This window comes from Harpia harpyja, chromosome 9 (assembly GCF_026419915.1).
Source record: "Harpia harpyja isolate bHarHar1 chromosome 9, bHarHar1 primary haplotype, whole genome shotgun sequence".
Taxonomy (NCBI): Eukaryota; Metazoa; Chordata; class Aves; order Accipitriformes; family Accipitridae; genus Harpia; species Harpia harpyja.
The window spans coordinates 23,312,106-23,339,596 of NC_068948.1; the positions used below are offsets into that span (position 1 = coordinate 23,312,106).

The window sequence follows — 27,491 nt, forward strand, 5'->3', positions numbered from 1 at the left end:
TACTTACTTTATATATAACCAAATCTCACGGGGAATTAGCAAGCGATAATTTTAAGACCATTTCAGACATGAAATTTTCTGGTGCACACATGGTAGGTAGACTGGGAGAGATTGATTCAGGTGGAGTTAATTGTGTGTACTGGGTTTACGTGGCAAGGTTTTGGTAGTGGGGGGAAGGCTGCAGGAGTGGCCTTTGGCCCCTGTGTTGGACAGAGCCTGTTCCAGCCAGCTCCAAAATGGTGGACCCACCGCTGGCCAAAGCTCAGCCCATCAGCAATGCTGGTGGCATCTCAGTGATAATATGTTTGAGAAAGGGTAAAAACGCTGCGCAGCAGCTGTGGGTGGGAGGAGTAAGGAGAAAAGTGTGAGAGAAATAACCCTGCAGACACTGAGGTCGGTGAAGAAGGAGGTGCTGGAGCCAAGACTCCCCTGCAGCCTGTGGAGAAGACCATGGTGAGCCAGGCTGTCCCCCTGCAGCCCATGGAGGACCACGGTGGAGCAGATATCCACCTGCAGCCTGGGGAGGACCCCATGCCACGGTAGGTGGACATGCCTTGCAGGAAGCTGCAGACCATGGAGAGGAGCCCATGCAGGAGCAGGTTTGCTGGCAGGGACCTGTGGGGGACCTATGCTGGAGCAGTTCTTGAAGGAGTGTATCCCATTGGAGGGACCAGAGACACAGTGTTATGGACTGACTGAAACCCCCAGTTCCGCATCCCCTCTGCACTGCTTGGCAGTAAGGAGCTAGTTGAGCCTAGGAAGAAGGCGGCGTGGCGGGAAGATTTTTTTTAGTTTTATCTTTGTTTCTCACTATCCTTCTCTAATTAGCAATAAATTAAATTAATCCTCCCCAAGTCAAGTCTGTTTTGACTGTGACAGTAATTGGTGGATGATCTCCCTGTCTTTATCTCAATCCATGAGCTTTTGCCGTCTAATTTCTTCCTGCTATCTTGTTGAGGAGGGCGAGTGAGAGCAGCTGGGTGGGTGACTGGCAGCCAGCTATGGCTAAACCCCCCCCCCCCCCATTGCAGGTGGTGTAACCCCACAGCTGAAGGCTGCGCTTCCTCAGCTGTTTTCTGCCAGCCCCAGTGCTGTCCCCTGTCTACACACAGAAATGTATCTGGAAAGTCACCGCTCCTGGCTGGCAGTGTCACCAAGGAGGCAGGCCATGCCAGAAGCTGCTCTATGAAGCAGGGTCCAGCTCCATGAACTGCAGTTTGCTCTGCAGAGGTCAGCCTGCTACTGTTGTGTGCTGGCATCCCACGTCACGATCCAAAGCTGCAAGATCCAAGCAGTGACACTGTAAGTAAAAGTGCAAATAAATCCTCTGCATGTTCAACACACCCATGCAGTTTCTACTGTTCTGCTCCTGGTGTGAGCCATGGTGCACGGTGCCACTTGGCTTTCCACGTGCGGTTTCGTACAGGCGGTTGCTGCACAGAGCTGGTCTGCATTGCTCTCCCTTGTGTTCCTCAAGTAGGGAGATGATAAAAGCAAAATTCTTGTAGATGATTTTACTGCTTACAGTGAACCTAAAGCACACCAAGAATGAGGTCAGCCACAGCAAAGGACTTCAGGTGCAAAGGACCGTGATTTTGTAAAACAACTCAGAAGCTGGGAAAGAATGACACCTGTCACACCAGTTTTGGAGGGATGGATATGGATATCAAACTTTGCATGTTTTTCATCAGTGTGCTCTTCAGTGTCTTTCCAGGGGGTCAGTCTGACACACTAGTCTAGTGCAGTTTCCTTTTATATAGCTAGTCTGTAATTCCCAAGGTAAGACATGATGCTTATTTAATTTCTAAGAAAAATTAATAATTTTATTTTTCCCCCCTAATTCTTAGCATCTCTGTCTTGAACTTGAAAACCTTGAGCCTTTAAATTGATTAATTAAATTTCCAGATGTCTGTGAAGACGGGATGGCTCAAGGCTGCTGCTTTGCAGTCTCAAACAGGATAGAGAGAGGCTGAGTATGGTCAGCACGTCCAGTTGGGGTAAGTCAAAGCTCAGCACAAATATCATCTCACTGCTGGCTCTTCCGATGCTCCCGGGGCGGGGCGGTCTGTGCAGGCTCTAATTGCACCGGTGCAGCCAGCTTGGTGGTCACACAGGATGCCTGCCACCCTCTAGTTTCTCCCCATCCTAAGCCTGTCCTAAATCCCACTGCCAAGTATGAATCCTTGTCTCTGGATTAAGCTGTGCGCACAGCAGAGTTTCCTAAAACTACAGCCAAATGGTGCAGTTAATAAGGACTCCTGGAAATCCAACCTAGCTCTTGGCAGCAACGCTTGCAAGTTAAACAGGTTTTGCACAAAACTGAAGGAAATGATGACCAATTTAGTTAAAATCTCTTTGGCAGGCAATACCAATACAAAGGTCAGTCATTTTTCAAGTTGTGGTTTGTGTTTTTTTTTTAAAAGTAATTCCATTAATACAACAAAGGGGATTTTTTTGCAATATTCAAAAGGAAGCAGCTTTGTTGTTTGAACAAACATAATGCAAAACTTGTACTTTTAAAAATATATTTTCTGTCATTATGGGACTGTTCAAGTGTGTCCTTGAGGCTTTGCATGCCAGAGTTTGAAAATTTTGATCTGAAGTAGTAATGAAGTTTCTAACTCCTTTTCTCTCTGTTGCTAAACCACCGTGAGAACCCTCTTTTCCTAAGGAGAGAATGGAGAGAATTTCCCAGGAAGAAGCTGCTGGTTCTTCTTTCCTTCCATTGTATTGCCTCCTCCTGCAGCCATGCTGGGAGGACACACATCTGCAACCAGCTTCCTCAGCTGCCAGGTTCCTGACCTGAACAGCTTCCAGCTGAAGGCAGGAGATGATGGGGCTTTGACGGTTGGGAATTTTGTGAGAGGGAGAGGTAAGACTCCCCATCTGGTCTTTCTCTTCTGTTGAGACATGTTCACCATCTAGTTGCAATAAAGTCAGGGTTAACTAAATTCAAGACTTTTAGGGACACCTTGTTCAAGTCCTAACAATGTAACTGGAAGGGCGAAAGAATGAGACACCTCGCCCTGTAAACAGCCATTAACTCATAGGGATCTGAAGTCCTTGCAGTGAAGCAAAATGAACGATTCCTGCTTTCTGTAGCCCACTGCTTTCTCTTACATCACCATTAGGGGCTTTTTTGAAAAGCTTTGCAAATTTGATGTTCATCTACTAAACACTTTCTTGGTGTTTAAGTTCCCTGTCCTCTTTAGATATACTGAATTTTGCCATAGTTCCTGTCAGAATACTCCTAGAGATACCTGCAGTTAGGACATTTGGTTTCTAGCTAGATGATGTGTCTCCCTGTTCACTAAAATACAGTTCCTTTCCTGGTATTTTGTGATTTGTGTTGGAAGTGCCCGGCACCAAATTCAGTATTCAAAGCAGAAATCCCAGGGGCCTCCTACCTCTGGGTGGTACTTCCTCTGTCGCGCAGGCTGTGATGCCTTTCCAGTTTACAAATGCAGTCAGTTTTTGCAAATGCTCGCAAAAATTGTGGGTTTTTTTAGGAAGACGATTTCTGATTTCAGCTTTCTCCTTTCTACTTTTCAAACTATGTTGTGAGAAGAACGGGTTTTGCTTCTCGGGTTTGCTCCGCTTACTCGGCAATTGAGGCACAACCATAACAGAGCTGTTTTCCTATGGGGTTTTTGTTTCAAGAACCCTTATTCCCCTCCCTGGAGAGAGCTATATGCTGGATAGAGAGCACACCAATGAATAGGAAAGATTAATTGATGCCAGTGGTTGGCAAGGCAGTTACCAAAATGCATGTGGTGTCTTCTTTGAAGTAAGGAACAGATTTCAGTGTTTCTGTGCTTGGATTACTTCTCCAGCTCAGAGTTTGGTTAAACCTACTCGTGGGGCAGCACTTGAATTTCTTTTGAAGTGACTTCATAGCGGACAACAGCAGCTACACCAAGATAAAAGTCTTGGGGACAGACACGATAGCTAACCTGGCGTAGGCTGAACTTGCCTCTCATGTGCACACTCACTGTGCTGATGGCACTTTATTTTGCAAATGTGTCTTTGAAACCTTGCCTTTGAGCCAAAGAACCGTAAGGCCCAAGGGCTAAAGCAGCCATGTCACAGCCTGGAGTTTGATGATGGCTTCTCAGGTTCTAGCAATGGCTGCTGGAGTGTAGTTGTTTTGTTACCACGCAGAGAGCCCAACACCCTGCGGTGGCCCCAGTGCTGTGGGTGTGTGAAGCCTCTGTTTGGGGATCAGGCAACCTCCCACTGCAAGTCTCGCTGAGCTGAAATGATTCTGTGGAGGTTGCAAAATTGTATTGGAGTGCTTTGCTGCTTAAGTTGAAAGTGCTTCTGATAGTTCAAGCTAGCCTATCCTCTCAGCTGTTAGTTACTAGGTGTATCTCTGTATGCATGGGAGGAAGTATTTAGTGCAGTAACTCTGACTGCCAGCTTGTATCAAAACCTGCAGATCAAACAGTTCATTTATTCTTAATAGTGGAAGTCTGCTTACTCTCCTTCAAAGTCTGCTGTGCTTCCCTCCCTGGGTGAGGGCCCAACTCGTCTCACATCTCCAGCAAGCAGTCTCTCAAGTGCGGTTTCCACGGGCACAACTTCCTGGCCTGACTGTTCTCTTCGGACCTGGTAAGCCAGGCCAATGTAGGTATCTAGCATCTGATCATCAATATCAGGATCGACTGTGCAGAAGGCGCCCTTCAGGTCATCTGCCTTCACCTCTCTGTTCAAAAACAACTCAGTCACTGCTATGCTGTAGTATGTGAAAAGAATATTTACTTATTTGTGCCACAGTGAGAATCCATGTTGCTTGAAATACAGAGCAGAGATGTCTTTTGATATTGTTATCTCTGCCTCTACTAGTATCCCTTTGTTTTTTAAATATACATGTAATAAAGGCTGATAAGTACTAAATTTCAAACTGAACAGAAGTGAGGAAATGTTAGACTTGTGATAACCTGGGAAGACCTTAAATTCACTCTGTTGTGCACTGTGATATCCTTTGTTACAGAACTACATTTTCCTTTGCTAATTCAGTGCCCACGTTGGACAGTACTTAACTTCATGGGCATATACCCACCTTCGGTGTTCTCCTCAGTGCTCGGTGCATAGCACTAGGCTTTTTCTCTATGCAGTGACCGCCTCTTGTTTTGAGGTGGAATTATTTCTCAGGTTTGCACCTTTAAATCTGCAGCTGTCAGTCCTGTTTGCTCTTCCCACTCCTCAGAACCAATCTCTGAGGATGAACAGAATTTTACTGCTATATTTGGAGAGCTGAGGAATGTTGAGACATGAGACTTCAGGTACTGAAGGGGATTATTGGTACAACCAATCTTCTCTACTCACTGTCTGCCGTATCCAAGTCCTTTGTGTCAGGAACTGACAATGTTCAGTGTTTTGCAGAGCAGGGCTCAGCCAGGTTTTGCTATTTACTGCAATATTCACAGCAGGGGCCCTCTGTAGTGCAGGGGGACACTGCGCTGGCCACACACTCCTGTGTCCACAGCGGGTTCCCTCTGCACGCGCTGTCCTGATCTACTGTCCCCATCAGCCCCTTCCGTCCAGACTTACATTACATCTCCCAGCTTGCTCTTCAGCTGTTTCAGATATTCCTGCTTCTCCCTGACATACTGGCTCCTCAGCTTTGTGACGAAAGGTTCAGCGTTCCCTTCCTCATCCTGAAAGAAATTACAGGCGTGTTAGCACTGAATATGTGTTCCAGTCTGGATAGGAGCTGCCCTCTGATATGTATTAAAATAACTCAGCTCTCCTAGAAATGGAATTTCCATGTGAAAAGTGGAAATAAAGAGCAAGAATATGGAAAAACTCCTATCACAGAAAAGGCACAAGCTTGCATTGCCATTGTCTGCAGATGGCCTTCAGGTGTTAGAGCTTGTGGCAGGCACTGCAACTTTGTTAGTCTGATAAAACTAACTTAATCCCCAAATTAGTCTTAATCTGAATCAAAAGGAAAACTTAAGTAACATCAGCTTACTTCTTTGAATAAGGAAATGTAGTCAATGAGGTCTTCAGTGCTGTCCAGCTTGTACCTGCCTGCATCAACTAGTTCTTGGATTGACTCTTTCCTTTTCAGGGGAAAAGCTTCCCTCAGAGCCATGCTGTATGGAGACAGGCAATAGGGGCAGAAGTGTGTATGCTGTTACAGTACAAGCACTTAACGACTGCCAGCATGGCTGGCTGTCTTTTTAGGCTACCAGTGTGTGCACATATTCCATGGGCCAGATCTTCAAAAATTCATTGCTTTCATTTTTTGAGAAGCATGTGCACCTTCAGACACCAAAACAAGGGCAAAGCTTTCAGCAGAGCTTAGGACTCAGGTGAATGTTGGATGCTGAGCCATGTGGGAAACGCTGAATGCAACCATGAGCATGGGTTAGCTGGTAGCCCAGACCAAATTGGTTAGCATGTCTGTACCAGAGCCATGTTCCCAGCTAAGTGCTGGACATGGCTGCTGCTTCTCTTCTCTGCCATGGCCCAAAGCAATGCTGTATTTAGGGTTTCAGTTAAGAAGGCACAGCTGATTGATGAACTGGGAGAAGATTAACAAACCTTGCACCTGTAGCAAAATTCACAGAAGTGCTTTGTGACCTATCATAGGAGCTTGTGGGAGCACTGTGTAGGGTCCCGTGTCCCCTCAGGGAGCATGGCAGGGTGCAGGGTCTGCCAGCCTGTCCCACTGCGTGTGTGAAGCACCCCATGTCTGCTCTCAGGCCTCTTCAGTTGCACTACTCAAAACTTGCAGTATTCACATTATTCTAAACCTAATGTAGATGTTAATGAGCATATACTTGCTAGAGCTGTCCGCATAGGAATTTAAAAGAGAGAAAAACCTCCTCCCCTGGCTGCACTGGCAGATAAGCAAAGCAGACAGACTCAGCATATCACAACATCTCATGTGAGCCAGACATGGGCAGAGCTCAGTGGGCAACAGTCGGCCTCTTGCCTGAACTGCTCGCTGGTCAGGGATCCGCTGTTTGAGCTGTCACAGGCAGCCAGCTCCTTTTGCAGGTTGGAAATCAGCTGATTCTGGCTGTGGTACTGTTGTTCACCCACCTGTGAAACAGGGAAGGTTCACAGGTCAGTAACCATCCCATCTGTCCCTTGGACTATCTTCAAGAGGGAAGCAAAACTGCAAAAGGATTGTGCTTGCTTCTAAAGCAACTTTTACCTGAGCAGCTTTTAGCAATTTACAAATAATTAAGCAAGCAACACAGTGGCTTCTTGTTGAACAACTTCCTTAAACTGTTAAACCCTCAGTTGCAGACGCACACCCTGGATCCCCCCAAATGGCGGCCGCCTCCCTGCCCAGATGGTGGCACTTAGTCCCAGCCACTTTTCCACTTCCAAGCAAGACATAAGTAGGGCAAGTATAAGAGGACTTGGGGGGGGGGGGTGGGGAGTTATATGCGTTTTTGTTGTGGGAGATGGAAAGACGTGGCTATGTAGCTAGAGCTCTCCAGCTCTGACACAGTGCTGGGGAGCGGGGAGCAAAGCTGCCAGGGCCTGCATGGTCCTGCAGTTCAGAGATTGTGTCCTGATCTTCACAAACACTGCACAGGGACAGACCATGAGCTGTTTCAGGAAAGACCTACTGAGACAAAAAGGCCTGTAAGTCTTGCAAACAGAAGCCTCTTATCAGAGAGAACAGATACAATGTGACTAATGTGTTTGAAAGAAATGGGTTCTTCTAGAAGCTCTGCTGGGAGCAGTAAGAGGCTGCCATGTCTTGCATGGACAGGATTCCCTTCTTTAGTGCGTGTCAGTGTTTACTTTTATTCTCCTGAGAAGGTGCAGCTTCCCAGGGCGAGGAATGGGAGATGAAGCTGCTTTGCAGAGGAACGCTTCCCTTGCCTGCGGCCTGTCACACAGGGATGTCTGGGCAGAGGGTGGTATTGGGTTGCAGGTTGCCTACCTTCCCGGTGAGTATGTTGTAGAATGAGCTCAGGACGTGGTTTGATCGACAGAGTCGCATGTTCTCGTAGAGGGTGTAAGACCATTCCATGGCAGCGGCATCTCCGTACTTCTTCTGGAGGTAGCTGAGAAAGAACTCGGGAAGACTGGATCGCTTCCCTGTCTGAGGGATAACAAGTGAGTATCTCCCATAAGCAGCAGAACTAAATCAAATCTGCCCATTTGATTCTAGGTGTTTGTGTACATCTAGATGTCTGTCTTTTGGGCATCTCACACGGTGCTAACACAGTGGTAGGGCTGGCTGGAGTCTTCCCCGTTATTAGGTCATTCAAAATGTTTCTCCCAGGTTTGTTCTCTAAATGTGGGTAAGTTCAGACTTGCTACCTGTGAGGCAATCTGTCAGATTTAGATGAGTTTGGCTCACAGGTTGAGAAATGGAAGCAGTTATTGGAGAAAAGTAGAGCCAGGCAGTGATTGCAGCGACCCTATTTCCCCAGGAAACCAAGCTGAAAGTAAAAGGCAGCTGGCATAGAAAACAGTAAGCTGTTTAGGGCCAGTCTCAAAGATGTTTCTAGGCTTCTAGCTCAAAAGAAGAAACCTGCAAAGTGACTCTGTCTCTCCCAAGGTTGTTCTCATATGACTGAGGCACAGTAACAGGGCTTGTCCAGTATCTGGGGAGATGGTGTCATACTTGTCCCTATCATGGGAAGAATTAAACAGCCACTTTTATTCTCTTTTTGAGTCTTGTATTGCCCCAGGCAGGAAACCCATATCTGCCTCGGCAAAGGACTTATACCTCACCCCTTTGGCCTCCAGTTGTCACTCCGAAACCACCCTTCTTTGCCCACAAAGAAGGGGAAATTCTTTGGGTTTTGTGTAACAAATCCAAACTACTTTTATATTGATAAATTAATTAACGTGTATTATATTTTTTGCCCCTGCTCCTCATTTTTCCTGCAGTGCCACTTGTTCCTGTCTTGCATGGGCACAAACACTATGGAGCTTAATAATGGACTGGCATGGGTTAAAATCAACCCCAGCAAAAAACCCTGGCCATGTTTTGGCCGCACAGATGTTGCCAAGGTTTCCACCACCTAAGAACAGACGTTGCGTACTCATGATGGCATGGTGGTCTACAGAGACCATCACACCCCAGAATAGCAGCAGTCAATGTAGCTGAGGTCTCGGACTCATGAGTGTGGCTGATTTAGCTCAGGGTGACTGCAGTGGTTCCTCCCTTGGGCACCCTGCCTTGTGGAGGAGTTTTCACTGACAGCTCAGCTGCTCTTGCAACAGCTGCTGGACCACTGCAGTTTACGGCCCTGGACATCAAAGCAACCAGTGCTGACTTCTGGTTTCCTGAATGTCTCTGAATTCGCAGCGTCCTGGGAGCAGGAGCTGCAGAAGAAGCCTCTTAGGCCTGGGATGGAGCTACCCCAGTTATCCACATGACACTGTCCTAATTCATGAGTCAGATCTCTGGGGAGCCCTGCCAGGCACAGGGTTACTGCCAGCTGAGGCGGTTTGTTCTTACAATGTTTTATGCAGCTCGATACAGATGAAGCACTAGGCAGGACATGGGTGAGACCCTGGCTTCCCAAACTGGACTGACTGTCATAGCAAAAGCTGTTTGTGGAGAAGGAAAATGGGACAAACCTGCTGTTCTAGTGCAATTTTCTCCTTCCAGACATCCTTTAGAATGTTCACCACATCCTTCTTAGTCAGCTTTTTGTTCTTGACTTCACCTTCATGCCTCAGGTACACAGGAACTTTGTCACCTTTGCCCTAGGTAATGGAAAAGAAACAGATCTAGGTAAGGCCTTCGCCTCACTGGCAGTGATGCAGCACCAAAGCCATGTTGTCAGCATCTAAAGCCATTTTAATGAGTCATTTGTGCAAGTCTCATTCCCAGTACTGTAAAACACATCTGTCAGCACCTCTGCAGTGTGCCTCAACTGCTCCAGCATGGACCTGCTTAAGTTGGGGCCCATGTTAGCCACATTGCCTGTTCCCTACAGTTACACTACTTAAAACTTAGTTCATGAGTGATGTTCGCTGATGCCCTCCCTGCTGTGTCCAGGCAGCTGTGAGCGTACCTGATGACTAGTGTAATATATTTGCAGTCAATAAGTTATTACAGCAGAGCGATGTTAAAGCCCTTTGTGTTGTACTAGAAACTCTGTGGTCACCTTGGGGCTTTCAGCTGGAACTATAGCTGCAGCGGAGGGTGTGGGACCTTCTCTCAGCAGCAGTGAGCTGACAAACCTGTCCTTAGACAAAACGGGACTGTGTTGAGAGGTTCTGCCCAGCAAGAATAGAAGAGGAAAGATCTTCCTTGGAAATGGCTTCCAGGAATGGCAGGGCAGACAGTTCAAACTTCTGGAAAGGCTGAGGCAAAGATGTTGAAGGACCAAAGAAATGTTACTTTGTCCCTGAGAAAACCTTTGGATGCAGTTATGCTTGGTATGATGTGAAGAATCCTTGTAACATTTCCTTGTCCCTGTATCATTTCCTGATTCTCCCACGTGCTGGGGTGCTGTGCAATGGGGCAGTGTGAGTTGAATTAACTTCCTGATGGCACAAAAAGGAGTCATTCCCTACTATGTAGTCTTGCTACTTACTCTTAGTCGTTCTAGTGCTTTGTGTGAGTTCATCTCATCAGCAGAGAACTAATCTGGGGAAAAAAGCACTACTGTGCTGGATACTTCCCTGTTGTTGCAGCCAGTAGCAGGGGGTAGGGACAGGGGGAGAAGGACAACGCTTTTCAGCAGCAGGAAACTGTTAATTTGTCTCAGCCCTATAGTGCAGCATTAGTAAGGGGCTCTAGCCCACTAGTAACACCTACATGTCTGATGATTCATGTGGCATCTTTGTAAAGTGTAGCTACTTCAGCATGCTTACTCTCAGTTTTTCTATTGCACCTGAATTTTCTTAGCTTTAAACTTTTTGGTGGTTACACTAATGGGAAGGTGAATATTGAAGGCACCAGCCACAAAACCAATTCTCCCACCTTCCTAATGGATATTTATTACCAGTTAATCTCAGTAGAAACAAGCAGAGAAGAAAGCTTGCACATACCCATCCAGGGAAGACATTTATCTCTTTTAGCGCTCCTGTTCCTATTTCTTCCAGAAGCACATCCACTAGCTGACTGCTGCTCTTCCCCTCAGCCAGACAGCCCCACCGGTCAGTTCCGCCAGGAATCACCTCTGCAAAAGCAAAAAGATGCTGAGCTCCTAGAAGAGGAGAATGTGCCCAAACATACTGGTTTTGTGTGATTCCCACTAGGAGCCTTACAATCGATACAGATCTCTAGACGTCTAGTTTGTCTCCTAAGACGTCTAAGGCAAAATGGAATATACCCTGCAAGCTCCTCTCAGGCCACTCCTAAAAGCCTAGGAGAAAACAGGGCATTGCAGGTAAGAAATGCACCATAGCAAAGTGTTTAAAGATGAGCTGCCTTAAGCAAACCACTACTGAATACATTTGGCACCTGAACACTTTGGCCAGTTTGGCTGGGGCGTGTAGTTGTGCTGAACTCGCTAGAGTTCAGTGCAGAAGTTGTCTTGCTCTTCTGCAGTCTCTCTGTGGATTTCCAGCAGTGTTTCATATTCCTTATGGAGCTGATCAAAATCCTTCTGCAGAGTCTTCATCTAAAGGATATAGAAAGGAGGATTGTAACAAAATAACCAGAGTAACAGAAATTTTCTGTTGTTGTCAGACAGCTCAGGTGAGCAGTGTAGTCCATAGGCTTACTGGAGAGGTGTCCCTGGTTAATTGCTTCTAGATCAGAAGAAAAATAAATAATTTATTAAATTTTATTGTTACCATTTACAAAAACTTCTGACAAAACATGTCAATGACCCTTTTATACCTGTGTTTGTGTTTAAAAATAGATCTTAATCTGCTAGGAGAGAGCAGGAGAAACATAGGCTTCTGTTCTAGAAATTTTTACATGCATTCCCTTCAGATCCACTATACTTTATTTAGAAAGTGTTTCTTTTTTATATAATTTATCTTTGTTCTACTGGTACAAAGGTACATTGTGATTCAGAGCTCTAGTCTGGGTTTTGAGGGCCACGTCTGTATTTATTATGCCATGATATAGGGACATGAACAGTGGATCAAGCTGTGCTGATGGTCAGGGCTGGAATGGAGCTGCCAATGGAGCTGCTAACAGAGCTGCCAATGGCCCAAATGTAGCTCAAACAGCCCAGGATTGCTTTTCTGAAGCACAAAGACAGGTAGTGCTTTTTTGCCTTAATGGAGGTTTTCATCCATCCCTCTTGACAGCTGTGCACTATGTGGTGGGATTCAACGCGTTCTCTTTTTCATCCTCCTCCTAGAGATCAAGTCACTGCCCCTGTGCCACTGCGGGGTTGGAGGCAGACCCCATCGTAGCCACTGGTCTGTGTTGTCCCTTTGCTGTCCTGCATGTGACATGGCATTGCTCCTGCGCATCTCCAGTGCAAGCTAAGCAGTCAAACATTTATTCTGAAAAGGCAGCAAACGGATGCAACATGAGGAACCTAGTCCAGTTCTTTCACAGCTGGAAAATGCCTTGATCAGCCCCATAGCTGGGTTGATGACCTTGGAGTTCCAGTAGGCTAAAGAAGCCATTTAATACTACTGGAAAAGGCAAAAACCCAGCTAGATGGATAAGCATTTGTAGGCCACCAGTAGTCTCAGCTGTGGTTTGGACAAAACTGTGCAATGTATGTGAGGTGAACCTAGTTCATTTATTTATATATATGATGACTTCAGACAGTAGTTCCCAAGCTGTGGTCTGTGGGCCATTATTGCTTTTATGGTGTTAACTCAGTTAAACCTGATGTTAAGGGTTTGTGGTGGTATACTGTTCAGGCAGTCTGTGATTCCAATAGATAGGGAGCTTTGGGGATTAGAAGACAGTGGCTTTTCATGTATTTCATGTACAAAGAACAAAGAAATGCCCTTATGTGAGCTCTAGGTTTACTGAGTCCCTATCCCAACCCGAATACTGAAGCATCATGTTATGTTTGTATTTATGTGGTATAGCTTGAAAATTAGGAGCTTATGCTCACCTCCTGAAGTAAATCAGAGTATTTTTTCTCCAGTGATTCAAAATCTTTCCTGGGCACAACATCTTCATAGTCTGCTATCATGGTGTTCAGCTTCACCTGGGCTTTTGTGAGGTCCTGCCAAGCTACCTTTAATGCCAAAGTTAACTTCACCACATCTTCACCCTTGATGTCTTTAAACAACAGCCATTGATGAAAGCTCGTGACAGCAAAATTGTAGTTGTAGTTTTCCAAATTGTCTATTGAGTGCTTAGACCGCATAACCCTACAAAGTGTCAGCAAAAGCTGAATGGGCATAGACTGTAAAGAACTGCACATCCAGGAGTATATTGCAGTGTTCACACTCCCACCCCTTGTCTTGCCTCCTCTCCCGTGCACGCATACATATTCAAAGGCTCAGGCTTGGTTTCAATTAACAGAAAGGATCACAGATGAGGGGAGGCTTATGCAGATGCAATGGCTACAGCCAGCAAGTGAGAAGCAGTAGCACTGTGGGTGCCCGTAACCCAGCTGTGGATCAACAGAGATCATGTACTGAAAAAGTCCCTACCACCATGAGTAACCTCTGTGCCAGGTATTTGCGACACCTGAATTTCAGCAGTTTTGTCCATCCTTGTGAACAGGCAAAACGCTGCCAGCTGCCAGTTGGCACTGGAGTCAGAAACATAAGGAACCTTTGCATTGGTCAGCTCCTGCCTTCAAATTACCTGTTGTGCTAAGCAAGAGCGTACAAGAATACAAGCAATGACTTATGGAATCAGATCAGACTAGTAGGTACATCCCTGCCTATTCCCTTTCCTACCTGTTTATGGACTTTTTGGCCATGAATTTGTCTAACTTCTTTTAAGAATCAAAGCATATCTGAAGATATTTCAGAGATACTCTGAATTTTTACTGCAATGCTGCACCCATGGGTGTGCATTTGGGCGTCTATGCAGGACAGGTTCTTACAGAGATCTGCTCGCTCTACCTTGGACTTGGTGACATGTCATGTCCAGCCGTTCATTATGCCTATCATTCAGTTTTGCTAGAAGCAGTTTGTGGGCACTGTACTCATTGAGATAGCGAGCATACTCCTCAGCCACGCTCGTCTGCAGATGCTCCACCTGCAGGAAACAGAGGCTTGAATTGATCAGGAGCATGGCATCAGTGGGAACTCTTGGACGGGTTTGGTGGGTCTAGAGCAGAAACTAAGGAGCAGAGAGTGGGATAAGGGGAGCAGAGAGTGGGATAAGGGAAGCAAAGTGGGGAAAAACTGGAGCAGGAGAGTGGGCAAGTGATAATGCTGTAGAAGGGGATGGGCCATATAGAAATACAATGGGTTCAAACTTGGAAGTAGTGTGCAAAAGGGTACTCCATCTGAGTTTTAGCCTTCTAGAGAGTGAATTATATAGATTTTATGATCTGAGTTACACCATTTAAGATGAATGATACATATTTAAAGATACTAAGGGTACAGTGTTGTAAAAGAATGCATGTACTTTTACATAAGAACTTAAAACATTAGTACCAGAAGATATTTCCTCCCCCTTTCAAATGCAACACTGGAAGAGCCAGATGGGACAAGAGATACAAGTGAAGACTTCTGACAGTGGCAGCACAGCCTGTCCCAAGGGAACAGGATATTCTCTGGAGTTGGCCAAGATCCAGCATCACTACTGTACCAGACGTTCAGTGCCTGCTCCAGAACTTCTACTTGCACCAAAGGATGAGAGGCTGGGAGGTAAGAGATCAGATGTATAAAATGCATCCAACTGCAGTTGGGAAATGTCGGACTCATCATTCTATAATCTACCTGAGTCTGAAGAGAATTCTTTTCTTCCTTCATGTTGTCAATGAACTTTAACAAACGTTGTTTCTCTTGCTTTAACATATTTATTTCATCTTTCTCCTTTTCCTGCAGTGCCAGTATCTGCCGGGTGCACTCCTCGGAGACAGTTGTGACCATAGCCTTCAGGGGCTCTAGGGCACGAATTGTCTTCTTCTGATGAGCTAAAGAAAGCAGAGGTGGAGTCTCACAATGAGCAACAAAGCCTGAATTTTACTCACCTGAGCTGTTGGATATTCAACGCCAAAACAGTGCTGGTGGGAAAGGGGACTGAACATGGAGCTTTTACTGCTTGGCCTGGTGAGTGCCTAAGGACTGGGAGTAGTATCTTTTGGGATTATATCCCATTGTTTATGCAGCTGTGCGTATGAACTTCATAAGGATTTCTGATTTCAGCTCATGCTATTTATCCTGGTTTGGAAAACAAAGGATGAACAGGATTTTATTTTGTTTTCTTGAGTACTTAAGGTTTTGATAAGATAGAATGAGCACTGATGGCTTTGTCATATTTCACTAGGTAGGAAGGTGTCACCATTTAAGCACAGGCAGCATATGGGGCTAAAGACAGCTGGAAATTAGCAATATACCCTCTTTTGTGAAGGCACATTCTTCATGAACTTTGATCTGCTTTCTCGTCTTCAAATGCATGGTCTCATGCAACCTTTTGCATACAAATTTGTTGTCTACCCACTCTCCCCTCTTTTTAGGTATGCCTTGACCTCTCTTCTTTTGCTTTTCTCTTCACTACATCTAGTAAAGAACTTGTGCTCTTCTTGGCTTTCTCTGCTGTAAAGTGTGCTTTTCACTTTCAGCTATTTCCCCTTTGACTTGAAAATTTTTCTTAAAGAGATTTACCTGAGGAACCTAGTGACAGTACTTGACTTGGCTCCCACATCCTAGTTACAGTTACAGGGTAGAATTTCATCTGATGCCACCTCCTTGGTGTGGAGGCTTGTTTTTATGACTAGATGGAATTCCACCAGGAGAATAAAGTGATCAAAGACAGGATATGGTGTGATTCAAATGAGGCTGTGAGCAAGCTTCATTTTGTTTGTGAATAACTGCATTATTCAGCAATCAAAACTGTTCACTCCCTCTCCTGAACAGAAGGATAGAAATGCTGATGGATGATGAATAATCTGACTTGGAGGTTTTTTTCCTCCTCAATAAAACCTGGTATTAGTATTTATGTACAAATACTATGCAACAGATTTTGCATTTTAAAAGTTAAAATGCATACATAATTCTAAGAACAGGAACTACTTTTCTCATTATACTTGGGTGTGAATTTCCTTCCCACGCTGTAACTGTACCAAAGGGTTTGCAAAACTCTTTCACTATGGTCTTTGTATCAGGACAAGAGATGGCAAAAATTAGAGCATTAGCACAGGGATTCTGCCACTGTGCTGTTTGGTTGTTCAGTGTGAGCTAAGAAGACCACGTTAAAACTTCAGCAAACCTGCTTCGAGGCGTAGTTTGAGTGTTTTGCAACTGACTCCTGACCACAAGCAAACCCCTTTAAATTAAGCGCAACAGTATTTTTAATTGTAGCTGCCTAGTATGTCAGAAGTTAGAGCACAACTCGTTGGCTGCCAAAGTGATTATTTTGTAGTGTGGACACTGGCCAGCGCCATCTGAGAACATCAGCTCTCTGATGACCTCTCATAACTCTCCCCATGCCAAGAAAGGACAGACATTTTCCCACTTGGAAAGAATTCAGGCTGTGGTGCAGATCATTGCACATACAGAATCGCTGGATGGACCCAGAAGTCTCAGCGTCACAAAGGAGTGAATGTGAAGGCCCTGTGGACATAGCAACCTGAGTATTATTTTAATCAAGAAATGGATTCAGCTGTGGATAACATCACCATGAAGACCTACCCTGTCATTCAGCTTTGTCTTAGAGGAGCTCCCAGCAACACAACCTTTATCTTGGACCAAGCTAACAACTGTAGGGATTTGATGGCTCTCTCCTCCATGATGATATTTTCCAAATTCTGCTTAGTACCTTCACATTCATATGGATTTACTCCAGAAACAATGCCATGACACCTCAGTGCTGGCTCAGCACAACCTTAACACCTGAAGGAGCTACAGCTACAGTTGTATGTCCAGTTCTGGCAGAAGACAAATAGTTGCAAGCAGCCAGTACGGGCTGCATGCCCCTGTACCCATCAGAGGCAGCTGCCTTCTCTGGTCCGCGTGCTCAGCTAGGCATGTGCTAGCTACTTCAAACATGGTGCTGCCAAAACGATGCAGCGAAATATATAGTGTAAGCAGAACAGTTTTAGGAAAACATTTAATAATATATTTGTTGTTGTTGTTGTTGTTTTAAACCAGATTATTCTGACTGAACTGGGAATATGTTGTAATGCTAGCAGATTTAAGGGGAGAACCAGCAGTGGGTGCAGTGGTGAGCGCCTTAAATGTTCATATAGGCTAAGCTAGTACAGGATGTATGACTAAGGCAGAAAAAAAGAGTAAGAAAAGCTGCTAAATACAAAGATAAGAGCCAGCTGGCTGAGAAATACAATGCTGTGGTGTAAAGGAGGTTTAGTTTCAGTTTCAAAGGGAGCTGAAATGCTACAGATAGAGCATGCGTGTTAGGTGGAGTGATGAGATCTCTCTAAGCAAATGTCCTGGTTTCAGCTGGGATAGAGTTAACTGTCTTCCTAGTAGCTGGTACAGTGCTATGTTTTGAGTTCAGAGCGAAGAATGTTGATAACACTGATGTTTTCAGTTGTTGCTCAGTAGTGTTTAGACTAATGTCAAGGATTTTTCAGCTTCTCATGCCCAGCCAGTGAGAAAGCTGGAGGGGCACAAGAAGTTGGCACAGGACACAGCCAGGGCACCTGACCCAAACTGGCCAACGGTGTATTCCATACCATGTGACGTCCCATCCAGTATAGGAACGGGGAAGTGGGGGGCAGGGATTCGCCGCTCAGGGACTGGCTGGGTGTCGGTCGGCAGGTGGTGAGCAATTGCACTGCGTATCATTTGTACATTCCAATCCTTTCATTATTGCTGTTGTCATTTTATGAGTGTTATCATTATCATTATTAGTTTCTTCTTTTCTGTTCTATTAAACCGTTCTTATCTCAACCCACGGGTTTTGCTTCTTTTCCCGATTTTCTCCCCCATCCCACTGGGTGGGGGGGAGTGAGTGAGCGGCTGCGTGGTGTTTAGTTGCTGGCTGGGGTTAAACCACGACAGCAAACTGTCCCATTTATAAGCTCCAAAGCCACACCTTAAGACTCCAAGCACTGTAGTGAGGGACTATAAACAGAATATAAAATTCTGATGTTAGGAGCCCTCAGAATGGCCACCTCTCACAAATTTTAAAGAAGTTGGTTTTGTTAAGGACAGACATAATTTAAGAATAAAGATAAATATTTAGGAGTGCAGTTCTACAAATCAGTAAATTTCCTTCCTTTTCACTTTCTTTTGTACTCTCTCTGCTCTCAGACACTTGCTTTTGTCTGTTGCTTAGCACAGACACTTTCTTGAGCAATTCAACTCTCTAAACCCATAGGAAACTTTGCAGCTCTTGGTCTTCGTTTTTCCTGCTGGGTGAGCTGACGGAGGTCATGGATATGTCCAGTGAGTGGCAGAGCTGGTTTGTTCTAAGCAGTGGGAGTGCACCATCAGGACTTGGGATGTGGGACCGTCTTGTTTCTGTGGCCATGAGTTGTTGGGTTAGATTAGATCACTGCTTCCTTGGCCAGGCAGGTAAGCTGTTGTCTGTGCTAGGCAGGGAGAAAGAGGCCTGGCAATCACTTTCTGATAACCCTATCCAATACCCTTAGCTAAAAGGGGATGGATGTCATGCAGGCCTCATTAGCAAGGTAAAATCTGTAATTAGGACAATGAGTCCTCAATATACAGAAAGGTGGGAGGATCCCAATCCCAATTTAAAAAAAAATAATCATTTGCTTTATTCTTAGAGCTTCAAGTATGCTTGCTACCATGGCATATTGGTTCACTGGCATTCAGCTGATTTTCAAAAATAAGGCTATCATAAAAGATACGTTTTGCTCTGAAGTCTCCAGAGACTTCAAAGAAAAAAAGGGAAATATCACATCCAAGCAATATGGAGAGGTCAGTAAATAAATGCTTAAAAAAAAAGCTTCAGAAAGCAGTACAATATCAGCTACAGCATGGACACCAGTAATCTCTCTGGGAGCTGAAGCAAAGAAATGTCTACTAAAGAGTTCTAGAAAGAACGTGATTTAAAAAAAAATGTTTTTATATGTGATTAAAATTTACTTATTCACCTGGTTGAAAGATACTGTGCAAAGAAAGATTTTTGTCTATAATGAGGGATTATGATTAGATGTAACAGGTACTGGGATAGACAACATACATCCTTTAAGACACTGTCCTGGTAAAAAACTGTTGACTTTTGATAGCTGCTCAGTGCCCAGCATGAAATGAGCTCCTGGTTACAGTCTATTTCTAGCCCACTGTGATTGTTTAGAAAGTACTGGTATCACTGTGGCATCTGAATGCCAAGCAAGGTTTAAAGCACACTAAGAATGGCCAGGGAACAGTCAGTTCAGTTCTCTGCCCTGCCTTGCTTCAGGAGTAATTTAAGCTTCAAGTTACCAGAGCAAGTGCATCCAGATATATTAGTACGATACTCTCCACTATAAATGTGATTGTCCCAGAAAAACCTTGAGACTCTGCTGTTGCCTGAACTGTGTATGTGATAAGATTTAAAAAATCTAACAATCTTAAATCTAAATCTAAAAATCTAAAATATTATACGAAAAAACCCTCCAGCAACTTCTTCTTATGTATGAAGGAAATAGACCTAACGGACCAGAAAGATGGTTTTACCAGTTGACATCTATTTAGGCTGTTCATCCTGTGTATGTATCTAACACAACTAAGCTCTGTAAGAACATGTCTCCATTAGTGTTTTCTCCCCACAGGTCAAAGTCCAAAAGCTTCCCCAAAGTAACTTCATATTCATTCTTTATAGCTGACAGCAAGGGCTTGTAGGTCTTGAAGTTGTCTATGAAGAATTCAAAAATCTCTCTGTAGGGCTGTAAGAAGAAAAAGAGCTTGAGAAAACATTCAGTGACACATTTTTCAGAATTCAGAGATAGCTGTTTTGTCCAACACAAATGGCATCTAATGACAGTGAGAATAAGTATAAAAATACTGCTACCACATTTTATTTTGTCTCTCCATCTTTGGTTCACCATCCCAAATACATCATATGAAGGTGGAGTTCTCTCCCCTGTTGATAGGCACCACAGCATGATGGAGAGCAAACAAAGATTTTAGCAGCCAAAGAGAAGCTTTGATCAAGTCTGTCAGGGCACAGCTCCAAAATATGATACTGTTCAGATGGAGCTGCCTAGAACTCAAGGATGTAACAATACGGATGTTAAAGATATGTAACAAGATCGTATTGCTGCTTTTGTTGCCTATTTTGCTAAGTTAAATGGCACTCTTGGCAGAGCAGAGAGAGTCTCTCTGCAGATGGCCTTCTCAGCAGAATAAAACTTGTTCAGAGAGGACAGTCAAACTCCCATGGTGTATCTGGGCCATGGGAAGACTTCAGTAGCAATAAGGAATGTTCTCACTGAGAGTACCTCACTATTAAATACAATTAAACATGTTAGGTAAGATAGTAAAAATATTTTCAAAGCAGAAACACATTTATGAAACCTCTGTTTTCTCTTGCCATTAGACACTCTTTGTTTCCCTCGAGTCTCTTCCATCTACCACTTTCCCCATCACTACAGGATTCCCTTGGGAATGAGAATTTGCATTAATTTGTGCAGAGAAAATTGAATCCAAACTTCCCACAGTCTGCATAAATGCTCTAATTGCAGGATATTACAAAAATAGGAGTACCCACTCTCACTCTATCTGTGTTTTGAATTAAAGTGGTGGTTCTCAATGTCTCCATGAGGTGTGTCCTCAAACACTCACAACAAAGCCCCCAGGATCAGACCCATTAGAAACTGCAAATTTGGGGGATCCTGACCTGGCTCAGACAAGAGCTAGATGAGGAAGCCCCTCCTTGTCACATGCAGAAACCTAACTTGAGAAATGAGAGGTTTTGCAGTGAAAATTTGGGAACCTACATACTTGCTGCTTTATGGGTTTACATAGGAATGTTCAGGAGTTTAGTGACTAAATTCTGTTTCACATCCATTTTAGATTACCATGTCTTTTTGAAGACTTGGGCTTTGATTTGAAAATGGGAACAGTTATAGGAGACACGGAGTACACAAGAAGATGTGAACAACCCAACAACATATAAACCCAACATGCAAACAACAACCCAACATATAAATGAACTGCTTTCTGCGCAAGTTCTCTAACATGAGCTGCAAACCCACTTACCCAATACCACCATAGGTGCCTACTCTTCTCATCTACTTTTTCCTTTGGATGGCAAATTTAAGTAATCCATCTCAGCATTTAGTTGCAAGTCAAGAGACCCTTGTATCAGACCTGTAACTTCAGTTCCTGGGAGTTCTTTTTAGTCAGATCAAGAGACTGCAGCTCTTTCCTTAAGTAGGACTCTAGTTGTTCCAAGTACCGTGGCTTTGGAACAGTGAGAAGGGCCTGTTTATTGCTGCAGAGACACAGGAAAAGAATGGACGCATGGACTTAGGTGTGTCATATACATAAGAATGAACTCATAATAAATCAGCTCAAGGAACTTGGTTTTCTTCCTACTGCCCATTGCTTCACAGCAGGACTTTTTTTTTTTTTTTTTTAATGTCGTACATATATATTCTCTCAGGTAAGGGAAAATTGTATAGCATACAATGGACAATTTAAAATTCCCTGATGGAGCAGGAGGCTATTCAAGACACCATGCTATTACCACTCCTCAGTTTAAGAACTTCATAATGGCTTTTAGTATAAAAAGCCAGGTGAGTGGGTTTTCTGTATCAGAAGAGAATAAATACTAATTACGTTATTCAAAATGGATCAAGGAAAACAGCTGTTTGAAAAGAGAACCGATAATATACTATGTTTCAGGAGGTTCTAGGCTAAGTGTCCCTTTGCTGGATGTTATCATGCACATTTCATATTAAAACCAGCTAGAACTAAAAGCCCAACTACCTTTGTTATATCATCCACAACTGCGTCCTGCAGTCTGCCAGAGCCCTGAGTGCACCAACAGGCTCTGCAACCTCTTCCCCCACACCTGGGGGTTTGGGTGCCTGTGCTCAAGGGGAGCTGGGACCCCACAGGGTGACAGCCAGGAAACCACAGAACTTGAACAAGAATAGCAGAGCGGGTCCCTTGATGGCAGCCAGGGTCATCCATAGTTCAGTGATGTCAGGCAAGTCTGCAGTGATGAGGAAGGTCCAATGTTAAGTCAGCAGGCTAGGGTCAGCGAGGTACAACACACAGGGCTACACCATAGCTCCAGCAAGAACCAAAGGTGAGTGAGCCTGAGTGAAGGCTTCTCACATCTCTTTCTCACACAGCTCTCTTCACAGCACCTGGTCCCATGCTGTCCAGCTGTGCCGTATCAAAACCGGTCTTGAGCCCAGGCACCCAAGTGCCTAGGACTGGAGAAGAGCTTGCAGAGCCTGTTGGTGCACTCGGAGCCCTGGCAGGATCCTATATAATGGCAGTCAATGAATCATTAAATGATAGCATTTTAGGATGATGTTTATACTAAGCATGACTCACTATTATGTAAATACTTAACATCTCCTATAGAGCTACTAGTCAGAACCAACAATGTCTTCTCTGTTATGCTGAACTGCTGTGGGGTAACCCAACATCATTGTTCTCACTAACACTGGAAGAGGTTCTGCTCTGTAAAGTCTTAGTTTTCAAAAACCGCTTCCAGCAATCCTGGTGACTTAGCCAGTAGTACAGGCCGAGCTTACCTAGACTGTCTCTCCTCTGGGGCGCAGCAGGGTTTGTGATTCTTTAAGACTGTCTGTCCGGATGCAAATGCAGGCCATGTGGACCAATGGCCTCTAGCAGAAAGCTGAAAAGATTGAAAGGAGAGAATCCCTTTGCTGTATCTGAGCACTGCAAACTCACAACAAAGAGCCAAAATCCAGAACTGATACAACTGCCTATGAAAGACAAGGGCCATACCCTGAAATTCTTCTCAGCCAGGACTGACCACACTTAAAAACCAGGTAAACTTTTTTTTGTTCTTTGAAGAAATCATCTTCCCAGACTAGTACCATTTGTTAAACACCTTTGAACAATCTCCTGGTAGCTACTGTTCATGCTGCCTAGATTACATGATTGTGGGAAAGTGTTCACATCTTTGGGTGAAAAATGGTTTCTTGGTCTATACTAGGACCACTGGAAAATAAAGCATCATACAAACAATCAGAATTTTGCATTAATCCAGATGAAACCCAAAATAACAGGTTTCATTTAGGTCTTGTTTCCACTAGGGAGTTTTGTACTGGGGTGTGTCCCTCACAGTAAAGGCACACTGAGCTAGGGTAACTCATATAGGTTATGAGTTTTAAATGCAGGCTGGTGACCCTACACAAAACAGCTGAATTTGCATCAGCGTAGAATGTAGTGAAGGTAAGGTCTGAGGAACAGTAAAAAGAATGCGATGAATTAATTTTCCTTCAGAAGCTGCAAGCTCTTCTGAAAGCAAAATCTTGTTAAGAGTCTGTTCATCTCTATCTTGGAACTTTCTTGGTGTTTCTTTGGGGGAAAAAAAGCCAGCTATGCTGGATTGCTCTACTTTATCTTCATTATTACAACCAAATAATTAGTATGTGATTGTCCAATACAAATCCCTCCCTACTCTGTAAAATTTACAAAAAGTTAATCATGGGCAAACAGCAGAGTTTGACTTTCAACACCCAAACTTCAGACTCACCAAGCCTTGAAACAGCTAAATGTAAAGCCTCAGAAGTTTAAATGTCCTAATTTCAGTGGAAGAAGCAGGAAGATTACATTGGAGAAACAGTAAGATTCAATTTACTGAGAGCTGAAAATCTTTTGTACAATGAGGAAAGTGCTTACAGAATGTCCCAGCTCTAGGGACAAAATAATACTTTAAGTTCTTGTGCTAATGTAGTGCATACAGCTTGTCAGAAGTGGCACATTCCTGAAATACAACCAAAATGCTAATGAAAAAAACCTCCAAAAATAAATAACATATGAGTTTATAGACCTTAACCTCCCATTAGTTTGTTGGTATACATGTTCCTGAAATTTATTTTCTCATAATTTAGATTTTTCCCATGCTAGTTTATTTTTAAGACTGATACATACTAGGGAGCAGATGTTCCTGCAGGATGCTCTTAGCCTACGATTAAAAAGCATGTGGTTTCTTTTTGTTTTTTTTTAAACTACACTGGTCAAATTCTGGCTTCAGTATTTGGCATGTATGTCCACTCATAAAGTTGCAGCCAAGAACAACATTTATATTCCTCTCCTCTTTCTTCCACCCTTAAAAATGCAGTAATTAATTCACAAAGATGACACCTGAATCTGAAACTCAAGAGTTAGCAGCAACATATAGATTTTCTCTATCTATATATTAAAGAAAGATTAAAATGATTAGAACTTGCTTGACTTCCTAATAGTTTGGGATGGCCCATGGGCTTCCAGCAAGATTCAAAGTTGACCAAGTTAGCTAAAGTTTGGATGTTGCCCTGGAATTCAACTCACCGGAGTCTTCTGTTTCTTGGACAGGATGTATTTCAGACTGTTGATACGTGTTTGGCAACCTGGAATCTCAGAGGAAGATTCAGGAGCAGTCCTGTGCAATGGCAAGAAAGTAACTTATCAAAATATACAGAATTAATTAAATGTGCAGTGGAGATTGAGAGTCTGACCCATGTGTACCTAAGGTAAGCAGCTAATTTTGTGCCTGATGCATGAAACATCCAATAGGATAACGTACAGGGAGGGACTGATGGAGAGATTTGATAACTGGCACAACATTTGATATTTTCCTCACTGTCCCAATGAGAGCAACCAGGCTGAACCCTGCAGCTGGCTGAGCCTGAATGAATTGTCTTCTGAAGAGGAGAGATTCGAAACAGCACTAGAAAACCTGTTACCCATGGGTCAAGAACTGGGATTTGGGGTCCCAAAAGTGCCTGCAAAGCCAGTAGTGCCACGGCACAGATGGCGTGACAGCCAGTAGAACCAGAAAACCATGGAACAAATAGAACCAGGAACTCTCTTTCCTAGATGAGAAGCTGGCATGTATAGGTGAAAGGCCTTTCAGGAAGTAAACATAGAGTTGCATGTGTTTTTTAGGGAAAATTAGGGTGGCCGTGATATGATAAAGCAATCCAGAGATCACAGTGAATTTGCAGGCGCTGCAGTGGCACAACATAACCACGGACTCTGCTTGATATCTGAGCATTGCCTTCAACTGCCAGCATGGTTTCACACTCGGGTGGCAGGTAGCTGTTATACCTTAAGCAGATCGAAGTCTCTAACCATCCGCTTTCCAGGAGAGGTGTGCATAGGGTGAGCTGGACTAGCTCTCGGAGGAGTCCACCAAGGGCCAGCACAGCGCTGGGGTGGGAGATCGTATCTGGTGGGCTGTTGGATCTCCCACCCTAGCGTATAAAACGGCTGCAGCTCTATGAAATGTGGCAACAGCTCAGCACTGCTGAAAGGGGAGGTCCTGTTTCTCCCCCACCACAACAGGCTCCTGATGCCTAGGTAGCATTAGTTCTACTGTATGCTGGACAACTCTCTGAGCTGTTTTAGTTTGCCAATCCAGGGAAAACCTGCAGTTACCCAGTTTAGGCTGACTAAAAACATAACATGCAAGTTCACCCCTCAGTGGGGGGAGTGATTCTGCAGCTGGCAGTGAGGCTGGAGCTGGAAACTGCAAGCAGGTGGGTCAGCTTGCCCAAGAAACCATACCTTTGGGTAAGATTCCTTGAGATACCATGAGTTGATCTAGCAGCTTACTGCTCTTGAAATGCCATACCATCTCCTCCTCCTAGCCATATCTTCCAGCTGTTTACCTTGTGCTGCTGCCACGGCTCATCAGACCTCTTTATAAGCTGCTTTAAGGAATCACCTCAGCAGAAAACTAACCCAGTGTCATCTTTTAATTTTCCTTAGTGATCGTAGACACACGGAAGACACTTCATTCTTATGAGAAGATCGTAGCTGGCACAACGTGCCTTCATGGCACAGTTCCACCGGCATGAGGAAGCCGTGGAAGTTTGTGCTGTGTGCCTGGCTACAGGGAGGTATGGAAAAGCGGCAGCAACTGGGAGCCATGCCCGAGAAGATCAAACTCTGCTGGCCAGGGACACTCCAGGACCAAGGAGTGGGATGAAGTGGCCTATGGTCAGAATTGCAGAGTGTTTTGAAAGTCTCCAATATATAACAGACCATTAAACATATAGTAACTCATGGTTTAGCATCTGAAGGGCACTTTTCATGCATTTAAACAAAATAAGGTTCCTAGCTATGCAGAAATGCATCTTCTTATCCGCAGCTAAACTTGCAACCAGTACTTTGATACTCAAAGTACTGAGAACTCTCTGTTTCCTTTTGCTTTCATAAAAGCTGAGTGCACTTACCACTCAGGAGTATATGTCTCTTTTTTTTCTTGCAGGGTAGGATCTTAAGATAATGGCAATCTTTACAGCCACATTAGTCAGCTAGGCAGTCAGTATGCTACCAGTCATGACAGCTTTTCACTTACCTGACAAAAGCAGGGTCTCCAACTACAAGATCCCACATCTGGAAACTGAAAGGTGTCTGTTCCATGGTGACCACATTAAGTGAAAAAAAGAAGCACCTGTGACTTTTCCCATGAGCAAAAATGATTGTTACTAGGACTGTGGTACAGACGGCCTGGATTTGGAACTGATGGCTTTTTCAGCATTGCAAAAGCTAGCAAAATTGAAGCAAGGAAAACTTGCTTGTTTGATGAAAGGTACTTCCTATGAGTGTAAAACATGCAACTTCAATATAATCAAAGTTGCTTTTCCTATATGTAAATTTTCTTGAATGGATGTAGACATTGCTGTGCATATGGGAGCTCTCAAGCAAAAAAGGCAGTGATAGCATGCTTTGAGACTACCTGCATCATACAACTCTGAGATCTGAAGACAAAAACCTATCTGTGGGTATAAATTAGGCCTTCATTGTGCCAGAGGGAGGCTCAAGACATACAGAGAAAAGCAGGCTTGGCCACGAACAGTCCAGAATTTTCCTTTTGAGGCAGCCCAGGCAGACGTCAGTGCCTCCGCCAGGCCTTAATTACCCAGACCAGCCTCAGCCAAGACCCTCACCCATGCACCCTCTTGCCAGTTGGTCCAGGAGCTCCATTTAAGCTCAGGCCTGGGCCTTCACCCCCTGCCTGAGCTACTCTGTAGTTGTAACTGTCTTCAACCCTCCTGGATGTGCCTTGGACCTATGCTGTAGCCTTGTCTCCAGTCCTGTCTCTGAGCTGCTCACTTGGGACCCAATTCATCACTTGTCCTCGTCTAGGACTAGAGGTAAGGGCTGTTGGGGAGGGCCTTGCTTGGGCTGCAGTCACCTTTGGCAGCCATCTCACCCTCCCTCTGGGAGCAGCCCTGTGCTCTCAGAAGGCGAGGAAAGGACGGCCAGCAGAACAAAGACCCATGTGCTAGAAGACACCGTCTCCTTCCAGGAAAGGAAAAGAACGGAGACATCTCTGCTTTTATAACTATTCTGAACTATTCAGACTAACTCAGACTAACTAGAAC

General features: G+C 44.4%; 1 protein-coding gene and 1 long non-coding RNA gene across 3 annotated transcripts; one reads left to right on the forward strand and one right to left on the reverse strand.

The window, feature by feature from the left end:
• The first annotated feature begins 966 nt into the window (after positions 1–966).
• On the forward strand, positions 967–26,166 carry LOC128145545 (uncharacterized). 2 transcript variants are annotated; one of them, XR_008236509.1, is made up of 6 exons: positions 967–1,302; positions 1,906–1,997; positions 14,526–14,697; positions 14,878–15,102; positions 24,472–24,629; positions 25,870–26,166. It is a non-coding gene; the product is annotated as an uncharacterized LOC128145545 (long non-coding RNA). The 2 variants fall into 2 exon arrangements; XR_008236508.1 differs by having other exon boundaries at positions 967–1,997.
• On the reverse strand, positions 2,509–26,565 carry TSNAXIP1 (translin associated factor X interacting protein 1). The gene is given in 16 exon segments (XM_052795805.1): positions 2,509–4,705; positions 5,554–5,660; positions 5,978–6,101; positions 6,947–7,056; positions 7,916–8,077; positions 9,571–9,699; positions 10,993–11,123; positions 11,408–11,567; positions 12,978–13,147; positions 13,945–14,080; positions 14,770–14,966; positions 19,757–19,850; positions 21,277–21,400; positions 22,680–22,783; positions 24,448–24,538; positions 26,462–26,565. Coding segments are annotated over 16 exon segments (2,133 nt in total). The 5' UTR covers positions 26,527–26,565; the 3' UTR covers positions 2,509–4,476.
• Between the last annotated feature and the right edge of the window lie 926 nt (positions 26,566–27,491).